The sequence below is a fragment of the Danio aesculapii genome, chromosome 9 (genome assembly GCF_903798145.1).
Source record: "Danio aesculapii chromosome 9, fDanAes4.1, whole genome shotgun sequence".
In the NCBI taxonomy this organism is placed as follows: domain Eukaryota; kingdom Metazoa; phylum Chordata; class Actinopteri; order Cypriniformes; family Danionidae; genus Danio; species Danio aesculapii.
This window is the reverse complement of record NC_079443.1, coordinates 26,976,953-26,989,338: the sequence shown is the minus strand read 5'-3', so window position 1 is coordinate 26,989,338 and position 12,386 is coordinate 26,976,953. Positions and strand designations below refer to the sequence as shown.

At 43.1% G+C, this 12,386-nt stretch overlaps 1 protein-coding gene across 3 annotated transcripts in view; it reads right to left on the bottom strand.

Moving 5' to 3' along the window:
* zeb2a (zinc finger E-box binding homeobox 2a) overlaps positions 1–12,386 on the bottom strand; it is a 68,783-nt gene extending 56,397 nt beyond the window's left edge. For 2 of the 3 annotated variants that reach the window (XM_056465326.1, XM_056465329.1), the window contains exon 1: positions 10,830–11,170. In XM_056465326.1, the coding sequence (XP_056321301.1) occupies positions 10,830–10,953 (124 nt within the window). In that variant the 5' untranslated portion in view covers positions 10,954–11,170. Of the gene's footprint in view, positions 1–10,829; positions 11,171–12,214 lie in introns of those variants that run through there. The other variant, XM_056465328.1, reaches the window with a different exon arrangement.

The window sequence follows — 12,386 nt, the reverse complement described above, 5'->3', positions numbered from 1 at the left end:
GATTGCCGTCAGTCGAGTAGCAACAGACAGCTGGAGCACGCTGTTTCCCTCAACATTTAACTGTAGTTATCTCATGTGGTATGACTGTTTTATGCCACTTCTTATGTTGAGGAACATTATGAATGAGTAACTGTTCGAAACGTAAAGCTGCAGCTTTTGACCAAACAAGCTGCTTTCAAGCAAATATTTGTAACCGAGCAGCTCGAAAACACATGTTTCCTTCTCACCTCAGACTATTCTGTGTTAGTCAACTCAGACTCACAATAAGAAAGTCCGTCCAAAGACATTCGCCCCTGGAGTCATGGGAACTAAACGTAGGGCTGGCTTGGGAACTGTTTATGCGACGCAAATGCGGTGTTGACAGTATGCTTAGCTGAAAGAAAGGAAAATGGAGGTGAAAAGCAGCAACAAGTGAATAAGGGTAAATAGATTGTGTAGACAAATTTATAGATAACGTTCACGGTCATTTGCTAGGTTCCTGGAACATTTTTAGCTCTTGGTTTTTGTTGGCTCTGCTAATGTAAACTACTCTTCCTTGAATCACATGAAATGAGAAGTTATTGGCCGGTCCCGAAGACATCAGCTGCCCTTACATGACATGGGATTGAAACACAAAAATCCAACCAACAGGACTCGGTTCACAGCGCCCGCCGCAAAAATGCAGGGATGTACTGTGGTGTATTTTTAGGGAGAACATGGAAAATGAAAATGGTAGTGCTCTCTGTGGCTTCTCAGAGCTCTTCGCCTCCAGGGACAGTAACCACCCATTCTAAGGAAAACAACATGTACAAATACAATGTCTGAAGCAGTGACTCGTCCAACTTAAAATGAGCTGGCTTTTCAATAACAAATATCTCAGCAAACAGCAATTCAGTTCCACCTATTTCATCTCTATTCTGTGCTGTTCTGTCAAGCGTAGAACTTTTGAGATTATGAAAAGCTGTCAATCAGCATGCAATTATAGTCTTTTTCCCTGAATATACATCAGTGGCCACACAAAAAAGTAAGTCTGATGTGGAAAAATAGAGTTGAGTCCCCTTCTCACATCATTTATCATTACACTGGCCCTTGAGCGTGTTGCATCTGCTCTCTCTAGGGGTGAAAAGCACAAACAGTAAAAGGTGTTCATCACAACTGAAGTTAAACATTTATATTGACTGCATCACACCTGAAGAAATATTATTAACAAATCTCATACTGAGATTCTGTGTGGTTATTTCAACAGCTCCCTTGGCAAATGAGTCAATCACCGGTCTGAGTAATCTTGTTACCTGTGAAATGCATGCATGCTACTTCTATTGGCACAGAAGTGCTGAAAAGGAGGCTTAGCTCAGGCAAAACAAACTAGGCTATCAAAAGAGCCATAACTGTCTCACTGGCTGTGATTTTATTTTGAAGACCCTTAAAGGACATCATGATCTGAGGAGCATTTGACATTGCAGATCCAAATATTCTTGAAGGATGACTAAGCAAAAGTGAACACCTTTCGGATCTTACTCTGCAGAAAACACTAGGTGCTCTTGGGAATTCAAGCGCACCTTCTTTTTCTCACCCTGGCGGTTTACACTGCGTTTGCGGAGAACAATCCGTCTCACGGGAGCTCACAACATTCTGAAGCACCTTGTCAGATGCCGCCTGACCTAGTCGCTCCACACAGCACCCCGGGGGAGAGAAATAAAAAAGAACGAAACAATGACTGAGGGGTTGTGTGCAGCCAAGAGGAGAAATGAGGGGAGGAGGGGAGGTGACAGCGACAGGGAAAGAGAATGGGAACGCTCCGATGCTAAGCCCACCGCTCTACCATTTCCTCCCCCTCTGCATACACACACACACAGCCAGGCCATTGTACACCCAGGGGGCTTTGCAGATAAATGGCCGCATGTTAACCACATTTGACGTGCTGCACAAAAGGGGACACCGCGGGTCCCATGACGCAACCTGCAACAACTGAAACCCACCGCCCCCCTGCTTCCTCACCTCACCTCCTCCTCCTGTTTTGCCCATCCTAACAGAGAGGAAAAAAGACATGAGGTGCACTGATTGGGTGAGGCTGGGACGTCAAGTGCAGAGAGAGGCAAGACAATTTGTCGCTAGGCTGTAAAGACCCCTCAGCATTATGCCTGACTGGGCTTTTTGACCCAATGCCATGTCAAAGAAATGACAGGCCTCAAAACTAAAAAAAAAAAGTCATTTGAAAGACTATCCTTACTATAAGTTACTTATTATAAAACATTATTCACTTTGCAGTACATAATAATAATAATAATAATAATAATAATAATAATTTTGATAAATTATATTGTTAACATTATGTTCTGTAAACATAAACAAATATAAGGTATTTCAAAGCTTGCAAAATGTTGTGTAGCCTAACGAGAGTACTGGACATTGGCTAACTAAACATTTAGGTAACACACAGGTATGATAAATGTGCTTTCATATTAGTGACTGATGAGACTTTCAGGCCCCCATGTGTCCAAATGAAGCGCATTTGTGATGACAGGCCTGCAAACAGGCTGTTATAGAGCGGAAAACTTTACTTTGAGCATTTGCCATGGATCTCTCTTCCTTTGGAGCCCATTCAGGTACAAAAAGTGACCTCTGAACACCAGAGCATGGGAGCCAGTCTTCACTTTCACTCCTGCACCCACTCTCACAAGTACGGAGCCAAAAAAAAAGTATGTGTGTGGGGGGGTGGGGGGTTCGCTTTGCAGCGCCAGCACTAACCTTTTCAGCCTCGTCACGTCTTTGATGCCTGACGGACTACACAAAAGCACCTGCTCCATCCCCGGAGAGCTTCTTTGGTTCCCCCCGCACCAACCCCTGCTGACCTCACCGGCATTCCATGCCTTTGGGGGGCCCTTCCCATGGCTACCTCTTCCTCAGCTGCCCCCGGACCCTCCCGCAGCCGCCCCCTTCACCCCCCTAATCCCACAGTAAACACGGCAGGGCCAGCCTGTTTAGAGGATGCACGGGACTTCTCACAGAGCGCTAAGGAAAGGTGCACCATGGATAGGGCCTCATTGCGTGGGAATGAGGGAGGAGAGGGTACGGCACTTCATTGAGATGCAAAAGGCTCGCTGGCAAAGCAAAAACCTCATAAAGTGACAAAGGCCTCTCCAGGTTGATGTGGAGATGGGTAAAGTCTTTGGTTAATGCAAATTTAAAATTCAATTTGGCATGATAAAAGGATTTAAACTAGTCTTGACTGCCATAACAACTAGCAAATGGTGTGTTATTTAAATGGATGATTCACAGGTAATAGTTTGATTTGTCAGATAAAAGAATTGTTCAGTTTTTCCTCCCACCTTTGTCTCCAGTTTAACAAAACAGCATTTCATGGCTATCCGTGTCCATCTGTCTCTATGTGTGACATTGGAGAAAAAAGAAAAAGTTTATATAAGTGTGTATGTGCTTAAGAGAGTCAGAGGTAAACTAGTGCATTGACAGCTATGTTTTTTTGTGTTGTGTCCTGTTTTCTGATGCAGTGTGACAAGATGAATTTCTATTATATAATACTACAAACTTTGCATACACATAAAGGACATTGTATAATAGTAAAATAAGCTTTGCGACATCAATAAGTACTTTTCACACAACATGTAATAACTCTCCGTCTCACACCTCGAACCTCAATACAAGTATCACTATCCTTGCTTCCCTGCATGTTTGCACAAAAGCTGGTGTGTGAAGTGAATCAGCAGGCGGTGCCACCCTCGCGTTACAAATGCCTTGTTCAGTTCTTCCCCTATTCCATTTCCTGTGTACCTTCCCGAAGCATCACATGACTCCTTCGACATCTCCAACACTCCCCTCCCCTCTCCTCCAATCACTACCCGCCATACTCAGCCAGCGCTGCTAGACAGCGCACTAATTGCAGACATGCCAGGCTACCACCATAATAAAGCTGGGAGTTGCTTAGAAGGGGGGGTGGCATGGCTTGCTCATTTGCGAGGATGGCTAAGGAAGGTGCCACACATGAATATTTCATTAGCTTTAATTGCTGAGGAACACTTTCTTTATGGCAGTCTCGCCAAAGAGGCCGCCGCTGGTAATAACGAGGCCTGGCCAATTGTAAAACTTGAAAAGCCAATGGCATTAAGACCTGTGATTTTGCCAGCCTGAAAAGGTGGGTTCAGTTGTACCATCTGGATCTGTGGCACACATGGCAATTCAATCCCGCTACTGCCTAGCAATTGGAACACAATTAAGGTCTGACATCATTCAGTTACAGTAGACCCTCAGGGCAGCTTGTACATCAATATAAGGAAATCTAGCATCATTCAGTCGAGTAATTGACAACTTCAACAGTTCACAGCCAATGTCAAGTAGAAACAGACCAAATCCAGCTAGTTTTCCAAATCTAAAATATGACTAAACGAGCACAAGTTTTCTTAAATACACTTTAATTTGTAGACAATTGAGCACCTTGTGTTCCCTATCATGAATAAATACAAGAAAGAGCTAGTCTGTGCTCGTTTGTAGCGTCCAGAGGCTGCTTTGACGGGGCCATCAGATCCAATTCTCCTGAGTGCTAGCGCTTACACTAAGGAAGAGGATCATTTAGTCCAGGAATGTAAAGCACAGGACATCCTCCCTGATAAGGAGCAGGCATGCCTTGCCCGAGGTTGTGGGCCAGGAGTTATCGACTTGAAAGGCAGCAAGTCAGCACTACACTGAGGCCTTGGCTTCTGTGAGCGGACAGTCTCCTCATTACTTTAATTGCTAGACCTGCAACCCTCAAAAAAAAAAGCTATGCCCTGTAATCTCACACGAGAGCCCTGCTGGTGGACTGTTGGAGAAGCAGTAAAACGGAGAAGGCAGAGTTTGTTGACTGCTTTTGAAAACCTCACTTCAGATAATGGAATAAACGACAGGTTCGAGGGAAGATGAGGAGTGAGGTGCTACAAACGCAGTCTCTCTGTCAAAGGAGAGGCACAGAGGGAATGCTGTCAGGACTAATTCCTCACTACTGTTCATTTCCTGAGGTAGCAGGTTGACATTTGCTTATGACAGTGCCCGCAGCCCCTCTGACCCGAGCAAGTGCCGGGAATACCGCGTACCACCCTTTCACACTTTGGAATCTACATCTGTGTGATAGCAAGATGTCAGAGCCTAATGCCAGTCATTTTACTTTCCCGTTTATGTTGCAAATGGATGACTGAATAAGTATGTGTTTAGATAACAAGGCTGATGTAATTAGAGCTATTGGCCCTTCTAACATAGACGCTCATGTTTAGTCTGATCTCGGAGCAGTGCCTGTGACTGTGGGTCAGAATGAAAGAGGCCATTACACTCAAGCTAATCTCTGAGAGCAATCTATTCCAATTACTTAACCACCGTATCACCGGCCAACATCTCCACCCTCATCACAGCAAAGGAAAGATACACGCCGACAGACGCAGCCTGTGTTTTCCTAGCAGCTCAGAGAGAGGAAACCTTCAAATGCAGATGACTGGCAGCAAGGCCACAGCCCATGGACACAGACTCTTTGGGCCTGTAATATAGATCTGGCATTAGGGCGGGAGCATTGTCAACAGAGTGGGCTTTAAGAGGCATTCACCCATACATGGGAGGTCTGGGCCCACAGATGTCATGACACCTTAATCCACCGATCCGTTATTGATTGTTCCATGTGTCTGTGACCTTGCTGGAGGTGTTGCACTAATCAAACGGGGCATGTCCATGTGAGTGTGTACGGTGTACATGTGGGTTTTGCGATAAAGCATCCATATGTGTAGGCAAACATAAATCAGACTTATGGGAACAATTGACAGTGACTCAAAACTGAAAACAGAGCAGTTTAATGCATGAAAAACAACTTTTATCAGAAACGGTTATTATCAGTTTGTATGACATTCATATTTAAAACAACATACACACACATCCCAGTTGGGTTCAACCTTAGTCCCATTCATTATCACCGGCACTGTTGTTTCTGCTGCCTGCAGTGACATACCTCATTATTGACCTTGGTAAATCCTCGCTGTTTAGGCTAACGGCAATTCGGCGCCACAAAATGTCACAACGCTACTCTGCACTCACTCATGAAGAAAATGTGCACATGGTTAGTTAGGGGGAAGATGCACAACAAACTCTGTCAGTCACCTTGAACTGCAAACATGCACGTCCACGGCCGAGCACCTTGAACAACAACAGATAACTTGTAAAGTGGAGCCTCTGACTCTGGAAACATTACACACTATCTAAAGCACCATAGCTGGAGTGGGTGTTTTTGGCACTCTTTGGCCAACTACCCACACCCAACGTAGCAATGGTCTGCATAAAACAAGAGATGTGGCATTTGAAGCTGTATCATCTTGTAGAGAGTGGGAGAGCAAGAAAAAAGAGGAGGGAACAGACTCACTACTGTGAATTGCCCATTCCGGTTAGTCACAAGTGACACAGGACTAACGAAGCCTCCGGTGGTGTTCTCCTGTCCCTCTTAGCGGTGACAGATGTTAGGAGAACAGAGTCAGATAAAGCTCTATGCACTAGCTTGGAGAAAGAAAAAAAACTGGGGGATGGGCTTAATGTAGCTCAACTTGGAATAAAAACACCCCAGTTATGCCACAGTTATACAGTTTCCTGCCACAAAGTATAAAGGAATCTAAGCATCTCCTAGCAAATATTCCAAAACATCACAAGCTTCTGTGGGAATCGGGCATGTGCACTCTGACCACAATGTACTTTGTGTGGACGCTCCTGAGACAACTGCTCTACCTAGACCCATCTAATCTCACACGTCCAGAGAAGAAGTTTGAGGCACACAATGGGGGCATGTCTCCACACTAATGTATGTTCCCTTGTCTTTGGCAGATAGCAGACTGCTTTAGCTTTAACCAGCCTCCCTGGGCCACCAGCATACAGCTTAATGCGATAATACGGCCGCCCGGTGAAGCATTAGGCCTTCTGCACCCCAGCAAACAAAGGACCCCCTCTTTCCAAGCAGGGTCCGTCCCCTCCCCAGTGTCCATAGGTGTTTGCTGAAGTAAATCGGCCTAAATCCTGCACAGCTTGGCCCAACTGAAAGGGGAGGGGACTTGAATGAAGGTGTACAGATAATCTCCTTTTCTTACAAACAAAAAAAAGTCGAGGGGGGAGGGAGCGAAACAGATAAAATTAAGAATTCATATCACATGGTGCATTTGAGTATTCTTACGTTCCCTCTTTCTCTTGGTATGCCTGTGGATTTGCATTTGTGATCCCTGACCTATTGAGGTACAGGGGGAAAAGCGAATGAAAGGCTAACACAATAATGGATGTCTTGTCTGTCAGTGAAAAGGCACAGGCGTTTGGCCCCTGACTGGATGTTTTGTCTCACTTCGTGAAAGCGATGGACTGCTAGAAAGTGTCGCTTCTGAGAGTGGCATCTGTCCCAACACCCATGCTACTCCATAGATCTCTAAGGACCAACATCACGCTTCTCTTATCTCTGTATCTGGGTTGTTGGCTTATCTTGAATATGGCAGATGTATGAGAATGGCCACAAAACATACGCAAAAGAAAAGAGTCTAAATGAGTGAGCTAAAATTACCGGTGCAATTTTGCTACAATGTGACAACATCAACAACTAACACCTATCATCCGTAACAACACTATAAAAATGAATGGCACATAGTCTCAAGCACTTGTGATATTTTTGGGGGTCCATAAAACAATCTGTTGCTTGGCCCCTTGCTCCCCTCCTGTTTACACAGGCTAACTTGTTTTCCCTCACTCAATTCTAGCTAACCTTATCAGTGTCACTTTTTTGTCTCCCAAAGTCCCTCCCTATTCTCTCTCTCTCTCACTCTCTCTCTCTCTTCCCCGTCTGCAATTAGACCGTTAATAGTTCCAGACCGGCATCCAGTAACATTATCTAGCCATTAGTGAGGACCCTGTCCCTCGGCTGGGACAGCTGACCAGAGTGGGCAGCGTAACCAAGGCAGTTTAACAATCGCAAAGAGGCACCAAAGTTATGTCACACTACCTCTTTACCTCTAGTTCATAATTTCCACCTTTTCTCTCCTCACTCGCTCACTCTCCCTTTCTCTCTTGCGCTCTTTTCATCTCTGGCTTTGGGATGCTGAAAGCGAGAGAGTGGCCTGGCGGCAGTGAAAGGGCTGAATTGTGATTAAGAAGGAGGAGAGGAGCTCCTTTTCTTTGTTCTGCCCTCGGGGGTGTTTACTGAGGGGGTGTGTGGTGGAGGAGGGAATGAGGGAGTGAGTGAGGGAAAAAATAGAGAGAGAAAGAGAGAGAGAGAGAGAGAGAGAGAAAGAAGGAAAGGGGGTGGCTGAAACATGGCATAGAAGATATGAAAGGCATTCAGGTCAGCACAGATGATGGTACAGCTGGAGAGCTACTTGAGATTGGTGTGTGCATGTGTTTTAGGGAGCGAGACCTGTATTTGTAAATGTGCGAATAAATAAATTTGATTCGATTAAATATTTTTTAAAGGGGTATTTAGTAAGAAGTGGTTCAAGAAGGAGGGTGAAAGGTATCTGCTGCAGCTGCATTCACAATGGCCCGGTTGTGTGTGATACGTGCCAAAGACAGTACACTAGACACCCTGGTACTGCTGATTATAAGAGCATGCCAATGAGATGCCCCGATGACAAGCCATTGTCTTGGCGCTTTGTCTTGGTGAACCTGCTAGCCTCTTTATGCCATCCGAACAAATATCACACAATGTTCCTTTCATTGAAACAAGTGATTTAATCTGGTAACTGCAGTGACTCAATGCAATGACTTCGTACAAAGGCGTCTGATCATTTGTTTTAGCACTTGGAACTGAATCTAAATGAGCCAAAAAAAAGACAGAATGAAACTTAAAATTTTAAAGTGACTGCAGTAGTACATACAATGCCCGATAACTGCAAAAACAGATAGTAATTAAAAACCGATGCACATGACTATCACAAGCTTACAGCGATCTATCATTAAAGAGAAGGTGACACAACAACAGAACCACGACAATCTATAGAACGCTACAACTTCTTGCGCCTCTGACAGTTTTGTCAAGCTGGCCCTCACAGCTGGATGTGACGTGCTGTGAAAAAAAGGGGGAGGTTGGGGGTGTGGGAGGGTAAATGACAACCACAACACAACTACAGCCAGAGAGCATATCGAGTTTCACATAGGGCCTAATGTGACCTCCCATTGGGCCCTCGAAAAAGTGGGGTGGGGCCGCGCTGCGAGGAGAAGAGCTAAACTACAAACTATAAAATACATTAGAGTTTTTTATTTAACAAATCTGTCATTTTAATATTCAGTGTCACATTAAAACAGGACGATATGTCTATTCATGTTGATAAGGCGATAAAAGTAAACAATCAAATTTATACAGTCAATAATAAATTATAATGAATCATTAAAAAAATAATAAGGTCTGCTGAATAATTTAACCTAATTATATGTAGGGTTAGGAGTGTAGATTTTCAACTGAAAAGTATCCAGCTGGTCAGTATTATTAATCTGTGTGTATTTTTTTCCATCATTTGCATATATGCAATAACAGCCTGTAAAGACGATTCAAATTATTTTTACTTATGTCCCATATAAGATTCGATTTAGCAATCGCTTGTTACGCACTATTTATAGTCCTACTTATTCCCCTCAATTTTATTTTCTTCAATTAAAAAATAAAGAAAAACAAGATTTTCCTCAAAAGTTAAAGAAGAGACAATTTTATATTTTTTTCCTTAGTAAATATTTTTAAACCACCTGAAAACATTCATAAACTTAACGATTTGTGATTTTTAATAAAAATCAAGAGAAATACTGATTGGTTTCACTAGTTTTTTGCCCCCATTAGAAAATAGTTTCTACCCATCGACTTTATTCCATGTCACAGACTATACAACGCGACAGGCTGCATTGATTTTCATAAAATCAATAGATCGCATTTAATAAAGTATCGAGGTCAAACATATAACAGAGTCCGGGAATATGTGTGTTTCCTCTGCACCCAAAATATCCAAAAGCAACATTTACATTTATTTACATTAATAGCCCACAGATCAGCTTAATTAGAACTTTTTAAAATTCACATTACAACTTGATCAAATTAAAATAAATGTTTTTCTCTTAAGAAAAATTATATTTGTCGGTAAAATAAAGACGAGATCGCGTGAGTGATAGTCCGAAGATGTTTGTAGATGAGTTTGTTTTTCTTTGTGTCTTAAATGCTCCTCAGGCCAATACTAAGGGCAGCAGGACCTTTCTTTTCGTATTTTTTATTTAGGTACACAACCAAAACAATCGCGGTTTCAGTTGACATTAACTGTGCATTTTGATTCAAACCAAAAGTCATGTTTAACAAGCCATAACGCTTGTGACTATTTATAAATTAGGAAAGTGTCGAAAAGTGTCCCAACACATAACCTGTAATCACACAGCAGAACTTCACTCTTTCACAACTTCACCGAGACAGAAGTTCACAACAACTCTAAGGTGTAGAAGTTCGACAAATCACGCAAAACAACTTTAACAAGTATTTAAAAGTATTTTAGGGCAGTATGTAGCGTCCAGCAGAAGACACGCGTTCGCGCACGCGCTCACACACACATAACGGTTTTGTGCTGTGAGATAATAGACGCTCACACATCTGAACTCTCCCTGTAACTCCAACTCTATTACAACTTAAACATTTCCACAGCAATAAAAACACCTTAAATCAGCAGACTTCTGTCTGAAGCACATAAGAAAACACACTGTCGATGAGTTTCCCGTACTCTTGTACACAGCGCTTCAGTTGACAACGCACAATCTCACCCAAATCTAACAGTGTTTTCAAGACGCGAGAACAAGCCGGAGACAAGTTTTTTCGACACGAGACACTTTCTTACCGTTCTTTCTCCTCGGGTTGGCCTGTTTTCTCCTCTTACACCGGGGACCCTCCGCCATGATCTCCTGCTTCATTGATAAGAGTGGGTCAGATGGCAGCAGTCCGCATGGGCTCCGCTCCTTCATCCAAGATCTAGCAACCAACACACACACGGCAACAATTGGACTCTCAGGGCAGGAAGGAGGATGTGTGTCGCTCACAGGAGAGAGCAAATGATATTTGGGGGTAGAGTGACTGAGAAGTCCGAATGAAGTTATCCAGGAGGGTTTGTTTAGAGGGACCGTGAGCGTCCTGCGCGTCGTCTGATCTTTTGAAGTGTGTGTGTGTGTGTGTGTCTGTGTGTGTGATCGGACAGCAGCGCGTGAGTGCGCGAACGAAGGGGGACGGACACACCGACACCTTCAAGTCACCATAAAGCATGTGCTGTGCGTATAGAGCATTTCACACAATGCAAAGCTATGAAAGTTTTCTGCAACTCGTGTTTAGTGGAGATGCTTTTGCCTCCTTTCTCTCTCTTTGCTTTAAGTTTTTATAGGCAGATCTTCCGAGCTACTTCGTGAGTGAGTATGATGGATGTAAATACAGGATTCATAATTTCTTCACTGTCTGACTTTTACTGATCGACCAAATCTAATTAAGACCATTTACTTTTCTTCGGAATTTATATAAAATCGTTGTTGTTTTGCACATTTACAAAAGACGGTGTTAATTAAAACTGTTTGTATTTTTTTTCTTATTGTAAGCACATTCTTAAAAGTACAAAACATTGCGTTTTGCATTTGTGCAAATCTGATAAATTCTTATCATAAATTCTACAATAAAATCTGAAATATTGAGTTTATCTTAGTATAAAAAATATGCAACACTGCGAAGACGAATCCTTAAAAATTCAATTGGAATCCAATCATGATAACCAAACAAATAAACAAGGCACATTACCCCTCTCGTCACAGTGATGCAAGTCTTGCAGGATTCGTGGATGCTGATGACAAAATCAAACTGTTTTCAGTATTCTTTTTTATTTTTGCAATGAAATATGTTTAAATGTTTACTTTAAAACTATTAGTCATTGCCTTGCATCTAAAATAAATAAAGCGATCAAAATGTGTTCTTATATTGTTGTCTATCGGGAATGCGTTCGTTTAAGAGAACCGCGTAAACATGCACTGATAAATGTAACGAGCGAAATCATCATCATCCTCATCATCCCTGCGTGAAGCTGCCGGTGTGTCAGCATCCGTGAGGCGCGCGCACCTTTCTCACCTGCGCCGGCTGAAGCCAAGTTGATTGAAATCTCACATTCAGGTGGGGATTAAAAAAAAGTAAAATAGGGTGTATAAAAAGCATCCACAAGGACTCAAGTACACACGAAACAGGCTCACCTACCCGATTCTATATGAAAATTCCCCAAAGAGCCGGTTAGAGGGGAGGAAAACGCCACAGAGGTGTTTGGAGCGCTGAGGAGGACTCTGCTCTATAATGAGGGACCGTTATTCCTGATGGACAGGTTTGGACTGATCTCTGTGAGCCACAACACGGAACAAACCTGAGGACGCAC